This window comes from Dermacentor andersoni, chromosome 7, assembly GCF_023375885.2.
Source record: "Dermacentor andersoni chromosome 7, qqDerAnde1_hic_scaffold, whole genome shotgun sequence".
In the NCBI taxonomy this organism is placed as follows: Eukaryota; Metazoa; Arthropoda; class Arachnida; order Ixodida; family Ixodidae; genus Dermacentor; species Dermacentor andersoni.
In genome coordinates this window covers 145985756-146001265 of record NC_092820.1, presented here as the reverse complement: position 1 = coordinate 146001265, position 15510 = coordinate 145985756, and the positions used below count along the sequence as shown (strand labels likewise).

Genomic DNA, 15510 nt, shown 5'->3' with positions numbered 1-15510 from the left:
ACTTGAGCAGGAAGTGTGATGCGTGCAGTGTCCCAACAGTGGTCTACGAAACTAATAAAGTTAATGAAAATAGCAGGGCCGTATGTCTCAAGGGCAGTAGAGTACTGGATGGATCAACAGGATTACGAAATTAATGTTAAGGTAGGCGACAATTACCCTAGAGAGGGGATGTTGGCAGCCTTTGCCTTGCAGTGAGGTTAATTTCCTAACAATGATTGTGATAACGACAACTTGTATGTGACGAGTTATGCCCTATGCATCTCCACTTCTTGTTGCCGTTGTTTGAAGCAACTGACAGGATTCAGAAGAATCACCGGAGTAGCATAGAACTCGGAGAACTGAAAAAATGACATGATTATTTGGTGCACGTAACATAGGACCGGCTAAATTATGCAGCCGCCTAACGGTTCTCTTGCTCCTTTCGTGTGCAGCCACGAATTCTGACAGGTAGTAGTTGTTCATTTGTGGTGCTAACAACAAAAACAAATTTGTGATCTGCAGTAGCTGGGATTTCTCAGCGGCCGTTATTCATATGGCAGCTGTTGGGATGTCGTGCTATTCAGCCGTGTTGGAGCCTGCATAAACCTTGCGTAAGCATTGTGCATTGTGTACGAGGCATCCTCTACTCCGTTGCCTTCCTCCAGAAACTTTACGAAGTCACAAAAAAGAAGATCGATGCCCTCTATGAACTGGCCGCCGAGGCGGGATCAGATGAACCAGACCTGCAGCGCACGTTGGCTGAAATCATGGAGCGCTGGAAACAAATCAAGAACATCTTGGAGGTGAGATGCATGAAATTTTGTAACCGTGACACCTTCTGTCTGTGTATATCAGCAGTCGCCAGAGAAAGAAAATTCTTGTACTATTTCCAACAGCACTGTCCGTGCAAGTAGTCAGATCTCTCCTTTTTTTTTTCCTTTTGATTTATTACATTTTTTTTTGCTGTTATGGCTTTGATGCACTTTGATGCACACGTATGCTGTTGCATAGACGTTGCGGGTGAGATACATGAAATTTTCTAACTGTGAATCCATCTGTCTGTGTTCATACGCATACACTGGTAGTCAACTGGGGGACTGTGAATGTCCACCTAGTGAATATATCCACTTAGGCTGCTGCTGAAGCGCTGGTTGGCAGGGCTGGGATACCAGCGAGAAGGAAACAGGTGCTTACAGCCAGATTCCTTCTTGCTGGTTCAGTTCCAGCAAATCAGTGGCAGCCGAAATGGACAGTCCTCTAGGTGGACACTTATTGAATGCCCCCCTCCCTCATATCTGCAAGTAAAAGTGCGCTGTATGCAAGTTATTAGCACGTTACGAATCATATACTGTTGTTATGCCAGTATGCAACATTGGCCGATATGTTGCTATCTTTTAGTACGAAGAGCAGTGAAAGAAAACTGTACATGATAGTACAGTCTATACTCGTTACAATGGACCCACGTACAACAGACTTTCGGATATAACGGACCATATTTCAGGCTTAGTTTGTACTGCCTATTTTATTAATGCAAAAAAGTTTGCTTTGAACAGACCGTGCTACAGCAGACTATCGGCTACAGCAGATGAAATTAGTGGCAATTTATCGGGCGTATAAAACGGACTTTTGCCGTGTCGACAAGGGCTGGCAACTGACTTGCGAGGGTCAGCTGGTGATTGTAGATGATCTTGCACACGAGGGAGGGAGGAAAGTGGGGTGGAAGTGTGCCGTCTTTCGCGCGTGAGACACGGGAGGGAGGCGAGAGAAAGAGGGGGAAGGTTCTACTCCGGGGACTGCTGTTAACGGCGTGGCCGGGCGGGCACCGTATCTTGAAAGCGATCTGCGATGTGAGTGCACCCAGTGCCGGTAAGTTTGTATGTGCTGTGCTTTTGACGTTTAGTTCACGTTGAAGCGAGAAACTCAATTCGCTTGCTGCTGCTGCCGCGCTTATCTTGCTTAATTTGTTATCGTAACCGATGCTTCGCCATTCGGGCGAAACTGCGACTTCCTTTTTTTTTTTTTACTTTGGATGTTCGTTCTCACTCTTTGCAATAAAGTTGTTAGACATCGCGACGAAAATTTCAGAAGTGAGGCGTCTCAGATATTACGGACTTCAGATAAAACAGACATGTTTTGTCGGATTATCAGGGTCCGTTGTAACGAGAGTCGACGGTATTTATTTAAGATTTCATATCGCTTAAACCTGACTTTCTCATGGCATCTAAGTTTTGGACGGCCTCACTTAGCGTATTTTGTGTCCCACTGTTAACATGTCAACAGCTTTTACTGAGACAGTTATTGAAAGCTTCAAGCTTAGTTTCCTGTGTCTCTCTATTCATCCTTTCTGTTAAGGGATGACCATGGCCATCATCATCATTGTTCATTGTCGTCAAGCCACTTCCTTATCTAAGAACAAAACTTTGCACACCAGCGCAGCTGTGATTCAAACTTATAGCCTTGCAGCAATGTGCACTCGAGAGCTAGGTGCACTAACTGCTGCGCTATCGTACAGCTTAGGCACTTTGTATTCCAGGCAAGGTTTTGTGCCACATACAAGCTCAGAGAGTAGTGGCATCTACATACATATTTTGGAGGCCACAATGGGCAATGCAGTAGTAGATGAAAACATACTGTGAGCTTTGCAAAGAGGAAGTTGTTCTCGAGAACATAGTGGTTCGGTTGCAAGAAACTGCTGCTGTCGCAGTAAACGAATTCAAAGCCGAAGGAAACGCTGAAATCTGCTGACTTTCTTTTATCTTGCTTTAGGCTTGGCTGGAATCGCTCGGCAACACGGGCGAGAAGTGGAAAGTCATCGTGACGCGAGTAGAAGAAGTCGTCACCTGGGTGACCGAGAAAGAGCGGCAGATGGAAGAACCGCTGAAAGGGACCACACCCCCTGAAATGGAGAAGCAGAAGGAGTCGCTCAGGGTGAGTTGTGGTGTGATGAGCCACTTCATTTGTATTGTTTCGGGTCTGTGCCTGGCGTCAACGACTATGCACTATGCCTGCTGACACAGAAGGGGACATGCACCTGGCTCTCCACTTTGTCTCTACAGAAAGGAACACTTTGTCCGTCTTCATACAGTGATACCTGTCTCAAGCTTCCCTGAATGCTAATCACTGTGCAGTTCACGTGACGAATCCCCTGGATGGAACTTTTTTGTTTTCTTTAGTGCATAAACAAGAAAAATGTGTGCCTTTATATGGAAATCTCGTGTTCTCTTTCACATTGGCACACCCTGTACATCACAGAACTAACACCGTGGTTAAACTTAAAGAAGCCAGTTTGGCTTTGCCACTGTGTGATTTCTTTTGTTTTTGAGTATCACGTAGACTCACATAATAACTTCAGCATTCTTTTCAAGAGGTGCTTGAAAGGTTGGGATACACTCATCGCACATACGAAAGCTAAAAAGTTTTTTTGGTTAAAGGTTCCTTCAAGAAAAGGAACTTGCTTTTCTTACACCATGTAGACTAGTACGCACATATTGGTGTGAGTTGGCATGGATAACACTGACAACTATGAAACATGGTGATATCAGCATAATGACTACTGCTTCACTGGGCAAGTTTGTTACCGTGTTACAGAAAAATTGTTCTTTCATCTTTTTATGTTGGGGGTGTGGTTCTTATGCAGATAAGTCTCTGGATATGTTTATATTATCAGTTTTTCATTCAAAGATTCTGCTGCACATGTTATGAAAGTATGGCCATTACATGGTAATATTTTTCCACTGTGGGAAAAATCTGCAAACATAGCTTAAGTCTTTTCCTTCAGTGTTGCTTCAAAAGAACAAAGGCCTTACATGTGTTTATTTTTGTTTTATTTTTTCACAGAACCTTGCCAACGAAGTGACCCGCAAACAGCAAACCCTGAGTGAATTGCAGAGCAGCATTGAACAGCTTGGGCCTGGTTTGTCCCACACTGCATTGTCAGCCCTGCATGCTCAGGTGAGCTCAAAGATATTTCGTTACCTTTGTAGCATCTTTCAAGAACAAGCACATCCTGCTATATGTCTAATTCACCTAAACTCAATTCTACTGATCAACCTGGAGCAAGCTTTTTCCTCTGAGGCGAGAGATTTCTATTACGCTTGTTTATTCAGTACAGTTGACTTCCATTAATTTGACCCTGACGAGACTGATGAAATCAGTCGAATTAACAGGCAGGCTGAAAACAGGCGGGTCGAGTTAAACAAAAGGCAGAAAAAAACATTAAGCACATTACTGATTCTTTGGCAGCATATAGTCTATTTGACCACAGCATTTCGTCTTCCATAGGGTCCACAGGGCATTATATTCTGCATTTATCAAATGACTCCACAACAGTAGCAAACGGGATGGTGCCCTGTGCGTAGACCAACGACTCTGTTAGTTTGTCCTGCAACGCATGCGATTTTCTGGAATGCCAAGAACAGGTGACGCAACTTCTTGCTGCTAGCTGAATATGTGAAATAGTTTTTCGTTTAAATGTGCTTTTGTAATCAGATTCGGAGCAGTGCGTCATCATCGTCATGCTATACGAGAACTTTTAAATGAATATCTGTGCCTACCCAACGAGGAAATATGTTCGTCCGTCCATCCCTATGTCCGTCCCTCTGTTCATCCGTTACGTGAGGCACGATGACAGGGGTGATGACACTGGCTGGGCTGGCTCTCACGATAAACTGTTGCAAATATCGTTTTGGTTTTGTATTGGTTTGCACCATCCAAGCAATTTACGGGTGAATATTCCTGCAAAAGAAAAAGAGTTGCATTAGAATCGGGCAAGTACTGTAATAATTCAATTCTGAGCTATTGTTGTCACTTTAATATCTTCCTGGGGCAGGCCGAAAATATACATTTTCGACGGGAGATGATTTGTATTCAATGCATTCACGGTACCCTAAGTACCACCAACTTCCTGTAACGGATGTGACATCGGCACGAACATGTTATATATGGTCTCTTGACAGGGATGGTGCCGCCATCTAGGAGCGGTTAGGCAAAGTACTGCAGCATGAAACTAACCAACGCCAACAAGGAGCGCTTCGGTAGCGTCAGCGCAGCGGAGGCTCCAATGCGGTGTAGCATGGTGTAGGCAGTGTAGGCCTTCTGCTGAGGAGATGACCCAATTTCTACACATGGCTTGTCTTTCGCATCAGATTAGGCCATGACGCCTCGTCAGCTATGGAGTGCAGCTTCAACATGCATCAATAGTGCTTACATGCCGCCTACTGCTTCGTTTGCGATGGCGCCAACTAAGAAAACTGCTGCGCTTAGTGGTGCAGAAAGGCAACGATGTCGAGGGGTGAATCTTGCTTTAGTCCGGTGAGAGATGCACCAGCGTGAAGCAGAACACCCTCGCGCGTTCGTGGCACACTCCGTGAACTCTACCACTCGCGTTCCTGAAGCCGAGCGCATTGCAACTCAACTGGCTGCCCAAGACACTATCGAGCCGGACTAAAATGCTTGTACCTTCGTTGAAGCGACTCGGGAGCAGGACACTGCTCACCAGCAGAACGCTACACGCCAAGCAAACCTGCAATACGGTCACCGAACCGCAAATTGTGAACCTTTCACAGCAGTGGACTGCGAGTTCACGAAGTGATTTACTAACAACCTGTTCGATTTAGCATGTACGGTTTGCAAACACCCGTGGTTTATGGTGAATTTGCATAGTGCTCTGAATTGAATTTGCATAGTGAATTTGCACGCGCAGTTCAGTGTCTCCAGGGGATGTTTCCTGGTTGCGAGGCGTTCAGCAACTTTCACTTGTGGGGCAGTCATCGAGGATCCCTGTGCAGTGGTAGGGTGTCGCTGACGTTTGTACTACGTGAATTTACAACTTAATTCATCACGTATAATAAACATGTAACAGCTTCTCTGAAGACACGTTTCACTTTCGTGTTCAACCAATTCCAATGAAAGAGGGATCAGCCTCATTTTTTACACTTTTTCATAGTTAAAATAACATTGATAGTATTGATAGTCAATTTACCTATATTTTTGCATCACTAATGTGCACACATTCACGTGTGCAATGACAAATGTTGCAGCAAGAATTGCTTACACTAATTTTCATTATTCCTCACCTTTCCCTGTTGTAAACTAGTGCCAGCAATTTTCTCTGATGTCCCACAAACTAGCTCGTCACAATGCCTTCCCCACCACCTGCTGCTCCGCACGCAGGTTTCTGAGCTGCGGAAGCGTGCCAACGACCTGGCGACCACAGTGCGCCAACTGGTGAGTCAGCTGACTTCTCAACTGTCAGAGCGGGAGGAGCTAATGCGACGTGTGGAGCTATGCCACGCGGTGCTCAACCAGCTGAGGCAGGAGGCTGAGGAGGCCAGCGATATCAACATGGGCCAGCTGGAAGGGCAGCTACGCAAAGTGCAGGTGAGGGCACGGGGCTTCAGCTTTGTTCGGATCGAAAGCGAAAGGGCTGATTGGAGGGCCCCTAAACAGTCTCGGAACACTTTTCCGGTTGACTTTGCTGCCTACACTATGACAATGACAGCTGCTGCAAAAACACTGCATTGTTGGTTGCTACCATAGAGGTTCCCACAACAACCGCTAGAGAGAGCTCTGGCGATAGTTGCCTATGAGAGCTTCAAGCATAACGGTTTGGCGATTATGGGAATGGCGGGTAGTACTACGTGGATTTGCCTAAACTTCATCCTTCTGTCAAACGACTCTGTGGTTTTGCAAGTTGATTGTGTTCAACGTGTTGCATTATAAGTGCAATAATTCGCTATGATTATTCGTGTATGCAGAGCCTGATTGCCTTTGGCATGTACAAAAATATGATTGCTCGGAAATTTAGGTTGATAAAAGCAGATAAAGCATAATAAATAAAGCCACAAAAACATCTGAATACGCAAGTACGAAGATGACATAAATCCATGTATACTAGCGATCATTCCCATGGTATAGCAGAACAATTGAAGCTTCAGAGAACAGTCACAGCTCTATTGCAGCTGGCAGATGAAACTGTTATGCTGGTGATAGGTCCGCTGCATAGCAAAAGCAAAAGCAAAAAAAAAAAAAAAAAAGATCAGCAATACTGCGACATGAGTCCTACTATATATGACAGGATGAAATCATACACAGTTGAACCTCAATATAACTTATTTGGATATAATTAACTATTAAATATAATGAATTAAAGCTAAAACATTTCTCCCTGACATCATTGTGCAATAATTAGAGGCTTATAACGAATATCTGATATAGCAAAGGCATTTTCGTGTCAGCTAAAGCTTTGTTATAATGAGGTTGAACTGTATTGAAATTAGTCAAACCTGCTTCATAAGATATATGTAAAGCTCTCAGGCTGAACATTCATTATAAGCACTCACTGACAACTTTATTGAATGAAAGTTCATCAAGCTGTTAAATGATACATTTGCCATGTGCAGTTTAATGTTTTGTCTACATGTGGCAACTGGCAGCCATATTTGAGCAAGCCTGTTGCTATGTGTCAGCCTAAGCAAGGAGTGCAGGAACACAATGCTTGTATCACTCTTTCTAGACCATCTGTAACTTGCGCTTCAACTTTTATTTATTGCTTTTAGGCTATGTTTGGGCAGCATTAGGGAGTTTTTAATTTTGTGACCACAAAGTTAGGGACGCAAACTGTTGAGCTTACAAAAGAGCACAAGAAGGTATACAAAAAATGCCAGAAATAAAAAAATAATGCAAGCCAAGTGAGGCACATTGCATACGCGAAATCTAAATCTCCCGAATCTTCTTAAAGGAGCACTGGCATGACATTTATTTTACTTGTAATCTTTTTGCATTGAATGGAGGCACCAGTAATGTCGATGATGTTGGGTCTGACATTTCGAGACCAATTTCAATATCAGATTAAATTATCTTGTAAGCATTTTCCAGCCTATCAAGCTAGTTAAGTGTCATCCTTTTACGTGTGAGAGGCATGTGGTGGAGTTTCTATGACATGTGTCAGTAGCCCCTTAACATGTGTCAATGACTCACTGAGATATGATCTTATATGATATTTTAAAGATATTTTTTCCATTTGTCACCATCAATTTTACCATTTTTTCACACTATTGTAATCTGTTCAATCTGCTTTTTGGTAGCTGCAGTTTGTTTTTGCTTTTTGTAACTACATTCACGACTTTCTTTTTTCTATTTTCTTGTGCCTAGATGATTGTTAAATGTACACTTGTCTTTTTAGATAATGAAAGAGGAGCTAACGAGCAAGAAGACTGAAATTGAGATGCTCGGGCAGACACTGTCCGAGCTCTCCGAGACTCTCGCACCGGAGCCTTCTGAACAGCTCCTCAAGAGCCTGGAGAGCCTAAGGTCAACGCTTGAGGAACTGTGCAAGCTTCTGGAGAAGCGAGAGGAACTCCTGCAGGATGCCGTCAGGTTCCAGTCATGGCAGAAAGATTTTATAGAGCAGGTACGCTACCATTTTCTGACATTTGCTGATAGTGTCAAACGGTTAGGGCTATCATTCCTGTTCGCATGTTTAAGGTAGTTCAGTAACAGTTTTTATGTTGTTCAGAGTGTTAGGCATTCACATCAGTGGGTCGCCTTTTCAAAATATTGGATTCCTTAATCGTGGTCATGTTCTGGGTGCTTGCTGAACTTAATGCTTTTTAAGACCATGATTGTGACCATTGTTTATGGTGCACAATTTATTACTGCCTTTAGACTTGAAGACCAGCGACAAGTGTTAAAGTGTAAAGGACAGTTCTGTCATTATGGCTGCATGAGAGGAGATAGGAAGATTCTTTAATTTGGAAAAAATTTATAGCACGAAACAGAATGAATACAGACTTTGATAGCCTCACGTGTGTGCTTATTTACAAGTTTACACCTTCTTCATGCTGGTCTGCGTCACATTGCAATAATTTACAACTGCTGACTTTGTGTGTTAACAACTACTATAATGAGATAATATAGTAATGCTAGCTTATCTCTTACTATCAATCCTGCACATCTTAAGCTCCTGTTTGATTACTTTCTCAACGTGTGACAGAGTAGTTTGGAGGAGTACGACTGCAAAAGATGTTAAGATGTGAATGGTATGAGTGCATAATACTTCCACACGTACCTGTCACTTATCCAAGAACATCGTCCTTGTTTGCCAAATGTGTGCAGGTGCGGCTGGTGCAGCAAAACGTGGAGTCCCAGCGTGCCAAGGTGGATAACCTCGAGGAGACGGCCAAGGAGCTGCGCAACCTGAATGAGCAGCTGAAGAAGAAAGTTCCCGAGGCCACCAGGACTGACAAGTTGGCCACGCAGGTGCAAGTAACATTCAGGGACAGCAGCACCAACAATGTAACAAGCCTGCGTGGACAAACCGACAAGTTGCAGGGCCACCTGGACAAGGTAAGGTTCATTTCACGGCTTCTTGGCTGTGGACATGTTCGGTTGCTGCCAGTAATGATATGTGAGTAATGGCTAACAAGGGCGCTTCCATGTTTAAATGACTAATGTCACCCATGGGCTGGTCCACGTAAACTCCACGTCATCACCCACTCTAGTAGTACCTGACGTCATTCATGTAGCATGGCTTAAGCCTTATGACGCCCTTCCTGATGGCCCCATTTGACGTACCGAGACAAAACTTCTTTCCCTGTGAGTCATGTGATTGTTGAGTGAGAGAGAATGACCACATCTCCAAAGAAGATGAAAAAAATAACATGGGCTGGCTGGGTTCTCTTACGTTTTGGTCAACGCTTTCTCTTTGTTAATACATCATGTCTACGTAACACTATACTAACGTGGACAAATGAAATAAACACATGCGGGAATTTGTAAAGTAGGATACCTGCTACAAGTAATAACTTGAGAGCACGAGCTTGCACCACGACTTATTTTGGCACCAGAGTTTTTTGTAGGCCTCAATCTATAAGCATACACAAGCTGAAATGATGCCAGCATTACAGCCAGTGGTGAAAGTGGAAATGAAAGAATGCATTCTAGTTAGCATTAACTTCTTTGCATTTAATTTGTCCACAATGATACATATTTCTTTGCAAACCAAAAAAGCAAACCACGGGCTCAGTTTGTGCTCAAATCTTGCGCAGAGGTGTCACGTTGTGGTTTATGCAGTTGAATACTGCATTTGGGCACACTACATGAATGATATGAATAAATGCTTTATTTTTAACAGACCAAATACAGAGCCTGCTATAGGGGCAGAGGCTAAAGGCTTAAAATGCCTGACAAAGGCCTCTGACCCTTTACGTGCCTGTTTCATCCAGATCGAATCAGAAGTAGATGTTGTCTGCAATATTGCTGTACAAAACAAAATATATATATATATATGAAAAAATATTGATTACTCTGCAGTGAAAATGAAGCTTGTCGTGTTTTACTGTTTTCAGTCAGAGGTAGCACCGTCGTTTCGCTCATGTGGAACCTGCCTGAGGTTCATGATTCATGCTGCTGTGTTAGATCAGCGACAAACCACTGCATTTTGGCTGCCTAGGTGGGGAAAGTGCTGCAGAAGAAGCAAGAAGAGGTCACTCAACTGGAGAACAAGTGGGACAACTTCAACAAAAAGCTGGTGGACAGCAAGCAGTTTGTGACCACCACGACTGAGACGCTGCACCGCCTGCAGCCCAAGTCGGCCACGCCCGAAGCCCTCGCTGCCATGGTCAATGAAGTGGAAGTGAGTTATTTCTGTGCACCAAAAAGTTTGCGATAATGCCACTGCACCTTTTTTCCCCTTTCCCTTTTAATTCACAATTCTAGCATTAGAAAAACACGAAAAAAAAGAAAGAAAGAAATACTAGACTACACTTAATAATTGCTGATTATGTAATGTTAGTTGAAAGTTTGTTAAATGCAGCATTGTGGCAAAACATAAGGCAAATGTCTTCAACAGCAGTGAGCATCATCTTGTATGAAGATTTATTATTTGTACAATATTAGCTAATGATTTACGAAAATTTTCAATATTATTGAAGGCTGCAGTTTTAACGGGAAGTTCATTCCACTGCTTTGATGTATGTGGCAAAAATGATTTCAAGAAGTATGATGTGTTACATGCTCAGATCTTTCTTTTAGGCTGATGATCGGCGTGCACTTATGGAACATTGGTGAATGCGTAGGAATTTACGGGAATGTTAAAGTACCACCACAGCGGGGGGGGGGAGTGACACAGCATCTGTGTCATTCTCTTGGGGAGCGCGAGATCAGGCGTTCAACTACCGCACGCTGCGGTCACATTTCTGTGAAGAAATATGCAAAAATCCTTGTTTGCTTTCAGAGTAAAAATCATTAGACGTTAAAAAACAAACCAGATGGTCTTTAATATTCTGGAACCCTGCACCATAGCATGCTATCCCCCTGAATGAATCAATTGCTTAAGAACGCTAAATGGACAAAATTATTCTGGTGTCCTTTGCTACAGCATTCTTCGTAGCCCACTGTGCAGCTTTGAGATGTAAAAAATCAATCAATCAATCAATCAATCAATCAATCAATCAATCAATCAATCAATCAATCAATCAATCAATCAATCAATCAATCAATCAATCAATCAATCAATCAATCAATTGCCTTAATGTGTTCACATGATTGTGAAGACTTCAGTGTCTGGTAACGCGTGCTCCTTTCAACAGCAACTCCAGAAGAAGCTTAAGGAGCAGCAGAACGCTCAGGAGTCCACCCAGCAGTTGGGTCGTTCGCTCATCGAAGCGGATGCGTCGTGCTTCCCCAAGGTCCAGGAACCACTGGGCTCCCTGGCCTCCGACTGGGAGAACCTGTCCTCTGAAGTGACCAGGACGCTCAAGCTCTTGGGATCCACCCAGAGCTTGTGGAAGGAATGTCGACAGCTGGAGGTGGGAATTTCTTTTAGTAATGTATCCTTCCAAGACTGTGCATACTGTGCATGTTACTAAAGATAAGAAACCAGCGTAAAAAAAAGAAAGAAAGAAAAGGAAAGACATGGAAAGGACACCACCTCTTCTCGCCTTCTTCATTTCTACCCTAGTCTCTTAAGACAAAGCTTTGTTTGCTTTCACCGAGTAAACTGGGTCAATCCCGGAGGCAGTGCCAACCCTAGTACCCGTGCACGATGTATGCCCTCGCACTGACTGTGGAGACAGTACAAAGGCATGGGCAGGCCAATCCCGATGATGCTATTAGAGTCACTCTGGTGTGGCATTTGAACCTAGATCCTTTTCCTGTTTCTCCGTGTTTGGCATCGGTGGCTTGCCTGATGGATGCAGCGATGGATTCCGCGTAGCTGTGGCACTCGCGTTGGAGCGGCATGGAAAATGACACTTGTGTTGTGGTGCGGAAAATGACACAGAGAAAGAGAAAAACCTATGCCGTAGCACATTTGCACAAAGAACAGCTGTGGTGTCAATGTGGAGAAGTTTAGAGAGGAAGCGTTTGGATAGTAGCACTGGTTTAGCATCAGAAATGTTGTTTGTTTAAGTCAGTCTAATTCCAAAGAACATTTACCAACATCTTGATTGGGACATGCAATTGATGATGTCTTTGCAATGGGTGTCGAGGCATTAAACTTCAACCGTTACATTTCATGCTACTCGGTACACACACCTGTACACCGATTCTTGTAGTATGTGGGATGTGCATAATTTTTACTTTGGTTTCTTACTCTTAGTAACATAATTTACAACACTGGTAACCACTTAACTGAACTTGCAGAACAAGCTCGACGACACAATGGACAAAGTGGAGAAAACCCTCGAAGAGGTGCAGGCTTCTCCGGCTGAAGACGGGAAATCTCTCACTGAGAATGCAGAAAAAGTTGGAGTGAGTACACTGCTTCTGAAAAGTTGCAATGTCCTTTATACTTTTGGTGATCAGCCTTGGCTAGTTATAGATAATCTGGGTTTACACGCCAGTTGCCTGTGAATTGGAGGGGGAGGGGGACTTCTTTGCTAGGAACAAATTTCCATGTATTAATGCTGCTTACGTCTGCTTCACTTATCTTTTAAAGTTTTATGAATGTACACGTGACTAGCTTATCTTGATACCCGCCGTGGTTGCTCAGTGGCTATGGTGTTAGGCTGCTGAGTACGAGGTCGCGGGATCGAATCCCGGCCACGGCGGCCGCATTTCGATGGGGGCGAAATGCGAAGACACCCGTGTACTTAGATTTAGGTGCACGTTAAAGAACCCCAGGTGGTCAAAATTTCCGGAGTCCTCCACTACGGCGTGCCTCATAATCAGAAAGTGGTTTTGGCACGTAAAACCCCATAATTTAATTTTAATTTAGCTTATCTTGATGAGATTGTTGAAGAGCCCTGGCTAGTTGAATGTAATCTGGGTAAAACAGAGGTTGGTCGTGAATGTACAGACTTTTCTTTTCTAGGATGGCTGCCTTAGGCACAGCAAAAAAAAAATTTAAGAAATAAATAAAAAATTAAAAAAGAAACATGTATGGATCTAACTCTGCACTGGGCAGGAACTTCGGTATGGCTCTGTTCTTGAGGTTTTTCTTTTCTTTTTAGAGGAAATTTTTGTCAGTGACATTATTGTAACTTGTCTTGCTTATTGGCAGTTTTATGTGGTTCATTGACCTTCTCTTGCTTAGCTGCACAAAACACCTTATGTAGTATACAAAAAATATTGCAACTCTTGTAACAGCTTGTATGTTTGGAAGCCTCAATATGGTTCTCAAAAGCAGCCAGTCACTGTGCTATTGTACAGATTTTCACAGCTGTACGTATTTTTCCTAAATTCTGTGATACATTTTTCAAGGGCTTTATTGTGTAACAGTATAAATACTATAAATAGGCAAATTCAGCCATGGTGCTATGATTCAAATTCAGTCATGCTTTGTGCAGTCACAGCTTGTCGCATAAGCATTGTCTTTAGAAGGCGGAACAGAAGTGCTAAAGCATTTTGTATAAATAGAAGTCGAGTCCAGGAGTCCAAGACTCTACACAAAGTATATTTGCAAAATTTGTTGATCAAGAATACTGCCCCTGGCTTCCACTAGCAACTATGAAGTCTGAGCCATAATGCCTTCTGCTGCAGTTCAACATTTCACTTCTCTTACGATTTGCCTTTACCCAAAGCCTTGAACGCTTAACCAACTTTGCCCTCAAGTATTCCTGTTATGTTTCTGTGTATCAGAAAAAAGTGAATGCATTCCTTCTTTGCACGCACCTGCCCGCAGGCTCAGCAGGAAGAAGTTCGCAAGCAACAACCAGCCTTTGACTCGTACCAGCAGAAGACGCAGGAGCTCATAGAGAAAACCGAAGCCATCGAGAGCCTCGCCCCGGCTGGCGAAGAGCTCAAGGAGTCGCTCAAGAATCGCGAGGACCGCTGGCGCAAAGGGGCCCAGATGTTGCAGTCCATGCTGCGCGACCTCGAGGGTCGCTACAATGTCTGGAAGCAGGCCGAGATGACCCGCGAGGAAATTCTCGCCTGGCTCGAGGACATCTGCCAGTGCATGCGCGGGGCCCTGGACCACCTCGCCCAGGGAGAGCAGGGACGATCTGTGCTGGACCGCTACGAGGTAACATCCCTGAGGGCCTCTTTGTTCTGGCTTGCACACCCACTAGAGCATAGACTTTCTTACAGAACAGGATGCAGAAATGCTCATGTACATTGATTTCACTTCGCTGCTCATGGAAAAAATCTCAGGCGGTTGAAATTGACCTGGAGCCTGCTACTGCAGCTTATCCTTTAGCCCAAATGGTGCTTCAAAATGTTAAACCCACAAGTGATCATTCATTTTCTCTGTACATCTATCTGTTTCATGCTGCAGTCAGGAAAGTTACAGAAAAGCTGACCAGATTGCCATGCATTCGATGTTTGACTTTATGCCAGTGACCACTTTCACTGAATTATTGCTGCTGTCAGGTTATCGCTCTCATGCAAGGTGCACTTGGTGTAGCCGAAACATTGCAAATATTCTTGCCAAATCAACAGCGATAACAGCCATGCCTAATCAGATTACACATGCGAGATGTGAATAGTGTTATACGTTGCTTTACAATGCTGCATTGTTGTGCAGTGGTACTTGTATTAATACCGGACCAACTTAGGCCGTCTGATTAGATTTGATGACCGTGCTATTCACTATTGTATTTGAGTGTTGATTTGCTTTCTGGTAAACTTCTCCACTGTGACTACACCGTGACAATACTGGGACAGATTGGGTGTTCTACTTTTTGCTGATGCTCATTATCACCAAATTATCACTCTTATCAAGTTATCGCTCTGCACAAGACGCACCTAACAGTATAACCAATTTCTTTATTGTTGTCACCAATTTTACAGCAAAACAGGCATGTCTGGTCAGATTGTGTGTGCATCGCAAATGGTGTTGCACATTCTTAAATGCGAAGCCTTTGATAATCTTGAACATACGATGAGACTTGTATGAGTAGTGGATGAACTCAACTCGTAGAAGTAGATTCGATTAGTACCATGCTTGCCGCTGTCATTGTGATTCAAGTGCTGCTTGCCTTCCCGGGCTTAAGCTAAACCAATATTAATGAGTTAGATTCTTAACTCTTACTTCTCCTGGCAGTGATTCTGGTTCTTCTCTGTACTGCGATGCCACCACATGTTGCCATG

At 43.6% G+C, this 15510-nt stretch overlaps 1 protein-coding gene across 1 annotated transcript in view; it reads left to right on the top strand.

Annotated features, from left to right (window-relative positions):
* The window catches only part of LOC126534488 (uncharacterized), a 369598-nt gene that overhangs the window by 133244 nt on the left and 220844 nt on the right, over nt 1–15510 (top strand). Inside the window, exons 30-39 of the mRNA XM_072289535.1 lie at nt 645–782; nt 2746–2907; nt 3817–3930; nt 6151–6357; nt 8162–8389; nt 9094–9324; nt 10430–10612; nt 11568–11786; nt 12622–12729; nt 14102–14443. Coding sequence (XP_072145636.1) covers nt 645–782; nt 2746–2907; nt 3817–3930; nt 6151–6357; nt 8162–8389; nt 9094–9324; nt 10430–10612; nt 11568–11786; nt 12622–12729; nt 14102–14443 — 1932 coding nt within the window. The remainder of the gene's footprint in view (nt 1–644; nt 783–2745; nt 2908–3816; nt 3931–6150; nt 6358–8161; nt 8390–9093; nt 9325–10429; nt 10613–11567; nt 11787–12621; nt 12730–14101; nt 14444–15510) is intronic.